General features: G+C 35.8%; 1 protein-coding gene across 1 annotated transcript; it reads right to left on the reverse strand.

The window, feature by feature from the left end:
* Positions 1–8,372: 8,372 nt before the first annotated feature.
* LOC141325787 (protein NLRC3-like) lies at positions 8,373–10,897 on the reverse strand. Its single transcript, XM_073834520.1, has 3 exons — positions 10,893–10,897; positions 9,067–10,689; positions 8,373–8,547 (listed from the first exon to the last, which is right to left on the reverse strand). Exons 1-3 carry the CDS (start codon positions 10,895–10,897, stop codon positions 8,373–8,375), a joined length of 1,803 nt encoding a protein of 600 aa, XP_073690621.1.
* Between the last annotated feature and the right edge of the window lie 3,900 nt (positions 10,898–14,797).

Raw genomic sequence — 14,797 nt, forward strand, 5'->3', positions numbered from 1 at the left:
TAAAGTCAAGTAGTCAGAAAAATCAACATCTTTAAAACTAAACAGTTTATTGAACCTTTAGACAATGTACTAAAAAATACACTTTATTTTAATGTGTCCTTGTTACAGTATAATTATACATTTTAGTACTAGGTTATATTAATTATTATTCAATAAATAGAGTTAGGATTAGGGATTGGCTTAAAAAAACTGTTTGTATCACGTTATATTTGATGCATCAGGCTTTTATGTCTTATAATATGAGCCCAATATGGGTTAAATGCATCTGTAATCAAGTCTGTTCTAAAGTGGACAGTCACTGCTGGGAAACAAAATATTCTATAAACTGACAGTGTTTATCTGAGTTTTGTATGGGGTAATGACTCTTTAAAGTCTCTATAAAGTTTGGCAATAAATAGATGTGATATTATATCGCACATCTTCAGTCTGTCATCTCTAGATTATATCAGATGAGTCTTTCTGTCATTCTGAGCCTGAACCTATTTTCTGCTTTCTTTATAAAACAATGTATTTGTATTTTACAAATGGGAGTACAACAAATTCAGCACAATGTTTTACATTAAGTTCTCAGGGTTTCTGCAGATATGAACAAGTGAAATTTAAGACTTTTTAAGACCTTTTTAATACCACCTTATATGAAATTTAAGACCGAAACCTGTAATGGAAATAGATATTATATTATATGCATATATGTAATATTTAATGTGTTTAATTTAAAAAGTAAACACAATTTCATGGCTGTCATAAATTACATTTATTACTACGATATACAGTGAACTTTTCATATCAGCAGATACTATTCCACACAAAATATCCCCATAAAAGTACCACTAGAAATATCTGATGTTAAAAAAAATTCTGAAGCAATAATTTCATCAGTGCTCTATTACCTTTTACATCTTAAATCTGCATATTTGATTTACCTTTATAAAGGCCTTTTTTTTACTTTTGAAATGTATGCATTACCTTTGAAATTTATTTTATGAATTTATCAATAAATTCTAAATGGCTGTTAGCAGTGAGATTACACAATTTACACTGCAAAATTAAAAGTGAGATTAATGTTTTAAATACATTTATTGATTTATAAATATCTAAATTAGAAATGTTGGGTGTGGAGGCATACTTTTAAACACACTAAACTACCAGCAGGTGGCGGTAAGTCACTTCATGAGCGAGTTATTTCAACTGATTCAAGCAAAACGCTGAATCATAGCAAAACGCTGCTAGGAGAATGCTTCTGCTGCGATCCTTGTTTGGAACTATTTTCGTTGGTGAAACAGAACAAAACAGTGAAAATATTTTGTATAATATGTAAGTAACTACTTGACAAACTACTTGTTTATTGAGCTAAAATTAATGTAACATTTGTAATTGTGAGAATTTTTAGCAAAAAGCTCACTTGGTATATTACTGAACTAACGTTATATCATGTTATAAATAAACTATACATTTTAAATTTTTACCTCAGTGTGTTTCTTTAGAATGCTGTTACATTCATTTGTTTTAAAGTATGTCACAAATAGACCAGAAATACACTATCCATTATCAATTTCTGTTTACGTTGAATGTATTAAAATATGAATCTTTCTTGCCTTTCGATGCTTTGCTAGTTGTTTTGTCACTTCAGTTTTAATCAGGCGATTTGTTCGGTCGGGCAAGTAAAAAAAACATTTTAAAAGTATCTCCAAGGCTGGCGGTCAGCTAGCTTGACCTATATTTATTATTATTATTGAGAACATTGTATACAGAAAAAGGTAGTTTGACCTGTATTCTGCTACTGCGATTCTGTCTGAAGACGCAGTAACTTCCGCAGGGGGAGAAAAAAAAATCTACAGTTGTTAGCAACTGGCCTTAGCCAAGCCCTATATTCAGTTTTTTCAAGCTAAGTATCGCTAAACTTGCACTTCCCCAAAGCTAAAAAGTTAAATCCATTTTACTTCTGCGGTACAATACGAGAGAGACTCGCGCCAATAACAGAAAGCTGATTGGCTATTGCATGTTGGTCTCATTTGTAGTTTAAATACAGCAAATTATATTTGGAATAGTGAAATAAAGAACTACAACACCACGGAAACAACAAAAAGAGAATTTAAATGAGCTTTAGTGGTAGCGTTACATGGACATCGGAAAAATAAGACCTATGTGAAATTATTTAAGACCTAAACAGCGAATTTAAGACTTTTTAAGGCCTAAAATTTTGATTTTTAAATTTTAGACTTTTTAAGACCCCGCGGAAACCCTGGTTCTACCCGTTAATGTTATAGTGAGAAAAGTTCTTAAAAAACATCTACTGAAAAAATGGCATAAAGAATTTTTTAAAGAAAGACCCCGTCTTGTTTGGGGTTCCACCACTCAGTCTCTGTTGATTGTGAGTCTGTGACGTCTCTGTAGCGGCTCCTTATTCACCATCAGCTCATCCTGAGAAAACTGGACTGATGTCTAAATACTGAGAGTCCTGCAATAAAACACACAGACAGTTACATATGAGTATGAGACAATACTGCTGTCACATCACATCAGCTGATCTAGCTCAGAAAAACATATAGTATAATTATATTACAGAGCTATGAATAAACTGATCATTGATTAATAACAGTGAATGATCAACAACTACTATCATTTAGAAAATCTGTAAGAGATGAAAGTATTCATAATGTTCATAAATCGGTCACATCACAAAATTAAACACAGTTTAAAGTACAGAGACTAATGTGGAGCTGAATTATTGTCTAATATTCTCCGATTACACACACAGGAGGACTGTTACTCAATTTAGAATCTTTAAATAAACAAACACTCACAAAAGAATAATGTCTCCAGTTTATAATGTGGATCGTTCTTCAGATCAGAGAGTAACTTCCTACTAGAATCTCCTAGTTTATTCCCAGACAGATTCAGTTCTCTCAGGTGTGAGGGGTTTGATCTCAGAGCTGAAACCAGAGCAGCACAACCTTCATCTGTGACCCCACAATAACTCAACCTGTAGAGAACAATCACACAATCTGATTTGCTGTTGAAGTGTCTGTGGTTTGTTATTGAAGCAGGAGAGGAGATATAATGACAAGCATTGCCACATACTGCTGCAGATAGATTGAGGTTTATGCATGTTGATGCTCAATGGAGCTGTTTGGAACTGTCATGTGCTTCAGAACTGAACAAATACTCAGAGATAAGTTTAAGATATATTTTCATAGTGATATAAAGATGGATCTCGATTGAGGTGTTTTGTTGTTTCATCTAATAATGTATTAATGAACAAAGCAGTCATCTTTTACTCCTGACATCTGAGCCTCTGAAGACGCAGAGGATTAAAGTTACTTTTGTTTTAGAAAGGAAATGCGCCCGGAGATCTACATAAATGCGTCTTTGTTCACACAAATAATTTGTGATGCAGCTTCACCCACAGCAGAAGTGAGTATAAGGGTTTTTTAATGCATATTTGCAAATCACCTTTCTTAATAATGTGCTAGTTAGCAAGTTTCGTGGCTAAATGCATCTAAAGTAAACATTACAGCTTGTCAGTCCCTACAGAAGAGAGGGGCGGGGCGAGCAGAGCTCATTACCATTTAAAGGCAAATGCAACAAAACTACTCGCTCTGAAAAGGGCTAATTTTGACCAGGTAAAAAGGGTGTTTTTTACACTAACACTGAGAAATTTTAAGTAAAGTTTGTTATAGACTTCTCATTAAGACCCAAATAAATCAAATCAACTTGTGGAAAATGGGCATCCGATGACCCCTTTAAAACTGGGATTTCTGGATTTTTTTTTACTACAACAGTAGCCTGGCGAGCCAGACTTACATCAAGATGTTTAGTCTGGAAACTCTCCATAGACGCGGCTTACTCCGAGGGGCGGGATAAACGGTTGTCTCTCAAAATCCCTATGCACGCAATAGGATAGCGCTTCAACCAATCAGAGCAACGAAGAAGGTGACGTTAAGTGACGTTATGACTTAAGTGCCGTTCTTTGCTCGTTTCTTAAAGAAAAACTTAACTCCAAGTCCTCCAGAGTCGCGGCCAAAGCCGATTCGAAAGACCGCTGTTCGACAGCTGCAGCCGCCATTCTTTGTTTTTCAAGTGGCAGCCGTCGCAACTCTGTCGTCATATGTTAAGCCCGCCCCGCCTACTCTATACACGTTGTGATTGGCCTGACCCAATTTGGGTTTTTGCAGCTAGAAGGCCTATTGAGAGTGTCTAGACCCACCTGGCTGCAAAATAATTTTTGCTGCCGCTAGGGTGCGTCTAGATTTCTAGGCTACTACAACAGAGCATTTTCGGGTGCAATATACAGTTTGTCCTGCAGGCGACAGTAATGATGCTTGAATCTGCATATAAGTTAAAGCAGGCGTGAATCGTGGGTATACAAAGAATCAGCTGCTGCAAGAGAACGTGTAACATGAATTTCTTAAATTAAAGAAATTTATTTTGTTAATGAAATGAGATAAATGTAAAAAATTTATTGTGGTAAATGTTTGATAAAATGCACTTTTGTCTTATAATTAAAATAAATGGTCTGTCATTCCTAAAGACAAATCAGCACAAATCAAGTAATTCATACAGCTTATTCTGTATATTACTGTGTATTACTTGTGGTGTATTTGAGAGACCACTTTTTATTTACACATTTTCATAATTTTCCCATTTGCAGTTAAAAAGAAGAGAAAAATTCCTAAAGACATAATGTCATTAATTTGAGCTGAACTTGTTTTATTAGATTATTAGTTTGCTTCTAGAGAAAACATTAATGGAAAAGTGAAAAATGACTGAAAAATAATCATAACAAATGTTAGCGTGCCTCCTAAAAGCATAAGTGGCCCCTGCCTGCCAGAAATGCATACAAACTGTTTTTGTTTGTGAAAACTTGAAACTGTTCTGTGTTGACCAAGATTGTATTTTATCTTCAGTTGGATTTTTCACTTGATGGTATTCATGTACTTACTTCTGTAACAAATACAGAGATCATCTACATATAAACTACAGTGAAGAGCAGAACCAATGACTTTTGCAATGATCTTTATTTTAATACTATAGCTGAGGCTGAACACTTCATGTTTTCTTTAAAGGTGCCATAGAATGCATTGATCCAATATTTTAAATTGTTGTCTGATATCTACATAGAAGGTATATGGCATAGGAAAGGACAAAAATTCTCCAGAAACGGTTTTACAAGTCCATTTACAACCCTAGGATTTGCCCCTAGAATGTAATGGTTTGTTATTACCTTATTTAGAAGGTTCGTGAATATTAATGATGAGCTCTGCTCTGATTGGCTGTTTCCCAGAGCGGCTTATTTCAGTAGCTCACACACGGAGGAAAATATACATTTAATCATGAGCTTGAGCCACTATAAATATGCAGGTCATTGAAACTGCTGTTTTGATTGCACAATCATTTTACTTTTACTTTTGTGATCGCACGTGCTCTGGTTAACGTTATACTACAGCGGCAGTACTTGCCACATATTTTACAAGATTATGTAAGGAGTGAAATTATCTCCTCATGGAATTAAAACACAGGAACTCAAAACAGCTGCCATGCAATAAAGCAATAAAACTACTGGAATCAGGAGAATCGATCTTCAAAGAGAAAGCAAACAACCCCACCCTGACCTACCCCCCTCTCTTCTCCCACTCTCTCACCTTTCTTCCCAAAAGCTTTTGCTGGAAATCAGTAAGATCATCCACATGTTATATCTTGTGAATATATTGTTTTTCTCCTTCATGTTTGATATCATTTTAATGGTCTCTGTGTGTTTGGTAAAATGGTCTCAATTTCATAGCAGTCACATATACTGTAAGAAAGATTGAAAACTTCCATAGAATTGGGTTTGCTGCTATTGGGTGTGTTCTCCCCTTAGGGTTAGATGGCAAATGGGACCCTGGGTCGCGAGAACCTCCTGACAAAACAAAAGGTCTCAGCGTTTTACAACTGATTGAAAGATTTGTTTGTGTTGGTCTGGTATATAAGGCAAGTGGTGAAACAGTACTGGGGGATTTTGTAGCCAAATGACCCCCACTGTATGCAAGAGTCGCTGGAGCTAAATCTCTAAGTCTCTCATGCTGCAGTGTGTCTCTCTGATAATCAGGTATGCATTTCCCACTCTTAGATACTTCTTTGGGTTATTGAGGTTATGTATTTATCTAAATTGAAATTGAATTGGACTCTCATTGTTTAATTGTGTAATTGGCATGATACATTTGTACCTGACAAATAAAATGTTATATTTGGCTATTCTGATACGTCCTGAAATCATTATGACCAGTAAATTGTGAGGACGCTTTTGTGCGCATAAATATACGGCCAGGATAAGACAAACTGGAGGCTAGGAATGAACAGGAGCAGTAGGCACGTTCTCTGAAGACCTCCTGATTTCTGCTTATCACTGGAGTTAACAAGTTGTGTATGGGAAAGACTAAATAACCTATACTTTTTGTAAAAGCAAGCAGTAGGCAGCTGACAAGAAGATATTAGTCCCCAGCAACCTCTGATTAATTATCAGGCTGGCGATTTTGTGTTACGAGATTGGCGCTCCGGCCGACGCCAGACTCAGACGACATTAGGTTCCCAATGAACGAATAATTGAAAGTATAGCACGTCCAAAATAATCAGGTATCTAAATTATGACACAACTAACTTTATGATAACCTTTTGATTGGAAATACAGTCTAAATTTAATAAATATTTAAAATTGGAGTCAGATTAATACGGAGCCAGATCAAAATTGAAACTAAATCTTGAAGCGCTGTGAAAAGACCGGACATGCAATAAACCTTTAACCAGATCGCTGGACTTCGCTTTCGGGCCAGTGAGTCGATCCTTTAAATTAGATGCTTGTTATTGATGCTCAGGATCTGTAAATCATTCACCATGATTCGTGCAGTAATCTCTCCTTTTATGTGGTAAGTGAAATCTTATGTACTGCATTGTAACAGGCTACCGCTAGCAATAAGCTAACCATGTCCCTTCAGTGGCTGGCTTTATTTTATTAGAACACCTTATTTGTTTTCCTTGACTTTCTGAGTACAGACACCAACCCATCCCTGCACTTAACATCCCCTGCACAACCTGGAACAAAACATTTATTCCTGTGATCTGCCATTTTCGCTATTGTCCTAGCCTTTGTTTTTTTTCACAATAGCTTAGATGCATAACTTCGATTGATTGATCTAAGCAAATGTTGGGGGCGTAACTATTAATGATCCCGAAGACTATTACGTCATAGTCGCTGTTATGTTAGGATTAGCCTATTTTTCAGTGGTCTTTTGTAGACACCAGATTTATATAAGGAGGAGGAGGAAACAACGGTGTTTGAGACTCACAGTATGTCATGTCCATGTACAAAAATGTTATTATTCAACTATGACAAGGTAAATACAGTTTTCCATTCTATGGCACCTTCCTGTGGGAGTCATATATGATCTTACCTCAGTATCTCCAGTTTACAGTGAGGATTCTGTAGTACATCAGAAAGCAGCTTCACTGAATCTCCTACTTTATTCCATGACAGATGCAGTTCTCTCAGGTGTGAGGGGTTTGATCTCAGAGCTGAAGCCAGAGCAGCACAACCTTCATCTGTGACGCCACAATCCCTCAACCTGTAGAGAGCAACGACACACTCTTCAGTCTCTCCGATCAGATTAGCTTTGAATCCATTATTAAAGTACAAACTTAAAGCACAGATCAATGTTTGATTGATCATTGGACAGAAGTCTAAAATGTCACAGAACACTAAACATGATAATAAAACATTGAAAAAAGGTCTCATTCAAGCATGATAAATAACATTTCCTGTATGCACTATATCTGTATTTTAAGCGAAATATCTGTCTTATGCAGATCTGTCCTGATGGCATTATGCACTAAATAGCATGTGTGAGTCATATATGATCTTACCACAGTGTCCCCAGTTTACAGTGAGGATTCTGTAGTACATCAGAAAGCAGCTTCACTGAATCTCCTAGTTTATTCCCAGACAGATTCAGGTGTCTCAGGTGTGAGGGGTTTGATCTCAGAGCTGAAGCCAGAGCAGCACAACCTTCATCTGTGACGCCACAATAACTCAACCTGTAGAGAACAACCACACACTCTTCACTCTCTCAGATCAGAACAGTTTAGCTGTGAATCCATTATTAAAGATAAAATACAAACTTAAAGCACAAATCAATGTTTGATTGATCATTGGACAGAAGTTTAAAATGTCACAAAACACTAAACATGATCATAAAACATTGAAAAAAGGTCTCATTCAAGCATGATAAATAACATTTCCTGTATGCACTATATCTGTATTTTAAGCAAAATATCTGTCTTATGCAGATCTGTCCTGATGGTATTATGCACAAAATAGCATGTGTGAGTCATATATGATCTTACCACAGTTTCTCCAGTTTACAGTGAGGATTCTGTAGTACATCAGAAAGCAGCTTCACTGAATCTCCTACTTTATTCTCAGACAGATCCAGTTCTCTCAGGTGTGAGGGGTTTGATCTCAGAGCTGAAGCCAGAGCAGCACAACCTTCATCTGTGATGCCACAATAATTCAACCTGTAGAGAGATGAAAATCATACAGGTGAAACACTATCAAACAACTTGCTGTCATAAACAACAACTCGCAATTCCAATATAATTAAATAAATTCATACCTTGAGAAAATAAAAAATGCCCATGTAAGTTTCATGGGAAAATTAACACTTACACACACACACACACACACACACACAGAAGTGAAGACTGGATTAAATCAGCATTTATCTATTAATTAGGTAAAATTTTATTGTTATTGAGTAACCGTTAAATTAATGTTATTCCTCTTCTAACTGTTTTAACAATAATCCACACGTTGGGCCGTGAACTGTCAGATAGTTCATGTGTTTAATATAAGTTTGAGTCTAGCGCTTGTCATTCCAGATGCCATTCTGTAAAATGCATACATATATATATATATATATATACCACTTTAGCAGACCACTAAAATAATAACTACAGCACTTAGAATTTAGGAGCTTTTAACTTTGATTTTCTTTATGTTTTACCAGTGAAGTGATTGTTCTCATTAATACTTACTGAACTGATCTGGATTCTTTAATCACAGGCAGCAACTTCTGAAGAACTTTCATATTTCCAGTCTTATTATTTACTTTAACAAATTTATCAAGACGAAACTCATTCAGTTCCTCTTCTGATGTCAACAACACAAAAACTACAGCTGACCACTGAGATGAAGAGAGATTGGCTTCCTTTATTGTTCCAGATTTCAGATACCGTTGTATTTCCTCCACTAGTGAATGATCACCCAGTTCATTCAGACAGTGGAACAGATTGATGGATTTCTCTGGAGATTCAATGGTCCAGATCTTCATCTTGATGAACTCAGCTGTTTTCTCATTGCTGTCAGAGCTGCTTCTTTTCATCTTCATTATTCGTTGTAGAAGAATCTGATGAGACTCCACTGACAAACCCAGAAGGAACCGCAGGAAAAGATCCAGATGTCCATTTTTACTCTGCAGAGCTTCATCTATAGCTCTCTGATGAAGCTCAGATAATGAAACATGTTCTGATGAACTGAGCTGAAAGTATTTCTTCATTTTAGACTGAAATCTCTGTTTGGTGATTTGTTCAAACACATTTCTGTTGTGGTTTGTCCAGGAGAGGTGCACATGTAGAGCTGCTAGATGTTCCTGAATGCTCAGATGAACAAAGCAGAAGACTTTCCCCTGATACAAGCCAAACTCCTCTCTGAAGATCTGAGTGCACAATCCTGAGTACACTGATGCTTCTGTCACATCAATGCCACACTCTCTCAGGTCTTTCTCATAGAAGATCAGGTTTCCTTTCACAAGCTGCTGAAAAGCCAGTTTCCCCAGTTTGAGGATCATGTCTTCATCTGTCACATTCTTCTCATAGTCCTTCTCACGTTTGATGTTGGTCTGAAGGATCAGGAAGTGTGTGTACATTTGAGTGAGAGTCTTTGGAATCTCTCCACTCTCTGCTGGACTCAACATCTTCTCTAGAACAGCGGCTGAGATCCAGCAGAACACTGGGATGTGGCACATGATGTAGAGGCTCCTTGATGACTTCAGGTGTGAGATGATCCTGTTGGCCAGACTCTGATCACTGATTCTCTTCCTGAAGTATTCCTCCTTCTGTGGCTCATTGAATCCTCGTACCTCTGTCACTCGATGGACACACTCAGAGGGGATGAGATCAGCTGCTGCTGGTCTGGAGGTGATCCAGATGAGAGCAGAGGGAAGCAGATTCCCCACAATGAGGTTCATCAGCAGCACATCCACTGAGGCTGATTCAGATATATTACACAGTTTCACTTTACTCTTAAAGTTCAGAGACAGACGACACTCATCCAGACCATCAAAGATGAACAACACTTTATATTCATCACTGGATATTTCTATTTCTTTAGTTTCAGGGAAAAAGACATGAAGAAGATCTGAAAGACTAAGTGTTTTGTCCTTCATCAGATTGATTTCTCTGAAAGGAAGTGGAAATATGAGCTGGACGTCCTGATTCTCTTTACCTTCAGCCCAGTCCAGGATGAACTTCTGCACAGAGACTGTTTTTCCAATGCCAGCGACTCCCTTTGTCAGCACAGTTCTGATGGCTTTGTCTTGTTCAGGTAAAGGCCTAAAGATGTGATTGCATTTGATGGCTGTGTCCTCTGTTGCTGCTCTCCTGGATTGTGTCTCAATCTGTCTCACCTCATGCTCATTACTGATCTCTCCACTCTCACTCTCTGTGATGTAGAGCTCTGTGTAGATCTCATTCAGGAGTGTTGGGGTTCCCTGCGTCACTGTTCCCTCATACAGACGCTCAAACTTCTTCTTTAGATTTGATTTAAATGTTTTGAAAACTTTATGCCTGGAAAATTAAAATACCACATTATCACATGAGTTACAGAGATAAATGTACAGAGCAAAATGTCTTTTTTTGTTTTCTGTGTTGATATACTGAAGATTTCACAGGGTTTAAGAAATATGTCAGTTAGTAATGATGTATTTGATTAATGCGTGATGATGCATTATATTAAAATAAATACCACACTTTACCTTACACCAGGACACAAAAAATTCTACTTTGTGCTCTATGTAACTGTAATTACATTTTTTTTCTTATAGTGCTGTATAATTACGCCACTCTAATTTAAAATATCTTACTATAATAATATATTTTACAAAATAATTTAATACTTGAGGTTAAACCTTGTGTCGTCAATCTTAAAATCAATTAGACGAGGCAAAGAAGCATCACTCCTCATAGACACACAGCTGGGCTCTGCTTCTGATTTCTTCTGATGAACTGAACTATAACAGACAGTGTGTGAGAAAATGTTAAAATATTAGATGAAATATTCAAATAATAACATGATAAAACACCATAATAAACATTTAAAGTCCGTCTGTTAATGAAATATTGTACCTGAGATTTTGTGGACGACCTACAGACTTGTCACTCTTTAAAAAATTAATTTGACGAGGCAAAGAAGCATCACTCCTCATAGACACACAGCTGGGCTCTGGTTCTGATTTCTTCTGATGAACTGAACTATAACAAATAATCCTTTGAATTACTGTATTAATATTAACATTTGCTATTAAATCTAAAGTTATTTCATATGCTCTCTGCCATAACTAAAGCTGACTGCACACTGCAAACAATTTTCAAATAACCACATGATATTAGATTAAAAAAATAAAACATTTTAGAAAAGAGCGCAACATCACAGTTGTTTAATATGAATACATAATAACAGATTAAACAAAAACACAACGTAAATATGACACACAGCTCTGACTCTGATCTCTTCTGCTGAAGAAATGTAATCATGACATTCATTTTAATAAAGGACCTTTAAAAACAGGGTTCCCCAAATCTTACCCTGGAGGTCCAATGCGCTGCAGAGTTTAGCTCCAACCCTGATCACACTCACCTACCTGTTATTCTCTAATGATCCTGAAGACCTTGATTAGTATGTTCAGGTGTGTTTGATTAGGGTAAGAGCTAAACTCTGCAGGAAAATGGATCTCGAGGTCCAGATTTGATGATCCCTGTTTAAAAATAAAACAAAATAAACATATGGTTTTAAGAAAATATCGAAAGGGTGTTTGTTGTGAAGATTTGGATCTGGTGACTTACATTACATCTTTGTTTCGTTGCCGCCTGTTGTGGGAAAATACTCACCCTCATTTAAAAGTTGATCTATTTCACACATTTACAAAATTTATAGGGGATTTACATATTTAACCCTCTGGTGCTCTTTGTTTTGCAGTCACACGTGTGCTCTTCGCGGTCAGAAGTGACCGGACACCTGTAACGCATCCTGTAATTTTTTCAGTAAAACCATTCGAATTCATTTTTGTTTAATAATATTTTTTCTTTTGCATTTTGAGAGGGTTTTGTGGTAATAATGAATATTTATGCTGTAATTAATATACATGTTTTTTGCCATTGAGAATAATAATTTTTTTTAATTTATTTTTTATTTATATATTTTTTTAAATGAATGCAGTATTTCAGGTTGAAATAGAGACTCAGCAATTCAACACAAATTTTTGAATGCAGATTAGCGCCATCTGTTGGTAAAAAACGAGAAAAACATCTGTAATGGCAGGTGTAACTTGATGCCTGTATAGTTCTTTACAAAGCAGCTTGTGAATTGCCTAGTTGTTTTTAGACAATTGATTCAGCATTTTTATTAGGTGGAATAGTTGAACATACATTTAAACAATCTCAAAGACTATTTCTTTTTTTGTTATAAATATAATTTGAAGTGTTAATTTTTTGTATATGCAAGAGAGTGTGTGTCTTTTGCACTCTGGATTTGTAATTTTTTATACATATATTTTTTATTTTACATCTTCTCAATTTGCTGTGTTTCAGTTCATTTGTGCGTGTGTGTGGATGTGTGAGAAAGAGACAGAAAAATTCTGTACATTTTTGTATTTTTGTCGATTTCCCATTCATTTCCTGTGGTCTGTCATTTTTGACCAAAGAGCACAAGTTTTTTTTTTTTTTTTTTTTTTTTTTTTTGAATCGTGCCCTCATTTTTTATGTGTGTCCATAAAAGTCACTGGATTTGGTACCGTTCTGATGAAGCTGTGATTTTTTTTTAAAATTCAAAACCGAAAATGTTTTGGTCAAAAGTGACCGAATAGAGGTGAGTATATTAGTGTGTGTGTCTGTGTGTGAATGGGTGTGTTTTAGAGTGTCACCCCTTCACTGCTGTGTACTTTTTTTCAGCATTGTGGAGGATTTGTAGATTGTACACACAAAAATTCTCTGAATATTTGTATTTTTGTCGATTTCCCATTCATTTCCTATGGTCGGTCATTTTAGACCGAAGAGCACAAGTGTGACTATTTTTTTTACGACCACTTAGCCTGCTTGAATCATGCCCTCAATTTTTTTGTGTGTGTTGACATCCCAAATGGCATAAAAGTCACAGAGTTTCATATCATTCCGATTAAGCTGTGATCTTTAAAAATTCAAAACAGAAAATTTTTCGGTCAAAAGTGACCGAAGAGCACCAGAGGGTTAAAAAAGTTGTTGTTAAGTATTAGATTATTGTGTTTATGTTAAAGTGTTATTGATGTAATGTTTATATTTTTCATAATCTGCCTGTAAATGTTTGTATCTCAGGGGATTCGTCACACTTTTAGGGGTATAAATCAAGATATTTTTTACATATAGACTATGATAATTTATTGCTAGTGAGTTAATTATTATTAATTTAGTTAGCAATACTGAATTTAGTTTTAGCTCCACAATACATGGATTTTTTTTCAGGCATACACGTATACATATGTATATGTACCTAATAAAAAACAAATACAAACTTATGTAGGCTATACAAATGTACAAAATATATAGTTTGCATGTGTCAGCCCAGTACATGTTTATGTTAAATTATTACTAACAATACAAAAGTTATTCATTTTACTTAAAAAAAAAAATCATGAAAAATTTCACAGCAAATATGTGATATAAAAAAGCATAAACTATCAAGAGGGCATGACATTGATTGCATACAACAGGTTTGTTGTCAAAGTTTTAATCATGTTCATTTATAAGCCCAAGTTTTTTGTTTTCAATCATTTTCTACCCGCAAAGGGATGAAGCGGGACACAAACTTTAAAGTTTAAAAAATAAAAATGTATAAATAAATAAATAAAATCACGAATTTATATTATTTGTGTTCTAATAAAATCGAAATAGCAATTAATTAATTTCCTGATGTCTCTTTATTGTCCTGACCTTTTTAGGGTTATATAGACGTATTCAAAGTACCTGCATCCTGGAGAAACATCTTCATCTCGGGGTGTTTGTGTGTCATCCATGATGAAGCTGAACAGACAGAAGAGTGAGATCTCCAACACTTACTCTGGTTGGAAATGACAAACAAATAATTCAGCTGAACGGATCCTGAGAGTCGGAGAAACAGCAGAACGACGGTGACGTTTACTCAAATACACAATGTTAGTCTTATGTTAACACAAATGATAAAATGAACTACAGACAACATGAAACAACAACGAAACCACTTCATTTTCTTACAAATAAAGCTATGAAACACATAAAAGAAAACACGTTCTTCCGGAGAAATATGAAAGCGAAAGTTACCTGCAGCGTCGAGTTACATGCGCGTCCTCTGCCAGTGACGTCACATGCATTCTTCATTGCGCGCGACACCTCTGCCCAGTGGATCCCAGTAATGTTCATGTTAACACTATGGTGCTGTACCTCATTACACACCGCTCTGTTTCTTGGTAAGTAAACAAGGTTT

The sequence above is a fragment of the Garra rufa genome, chromosome 2 (genome assembly GCF_049309525.1).
Source record: "Garra rufa chromosome 2, GarRuf1.0, whole genome shotgun sequence".
Taxonomy (NCBI): domain Eukaryota; kingdom Metazoa; phylum Chordata; class Actinopteri; order Cypriniformes; family Cyprinidae; genus Garra; species Garra rufa.

Bases quoted from the DNA above. Each gene is read 5' to 3' on its own strand.
- LOC141325787 (XM_073834520.1), bottom strand. The intron at 8,548-9,066 runs GTAAGTATTAAT...ATCTCTCTACAG, and splicing joins AAAGAATCCAGATCAGTTCA to GTTGAATTATTGTGGCATCA.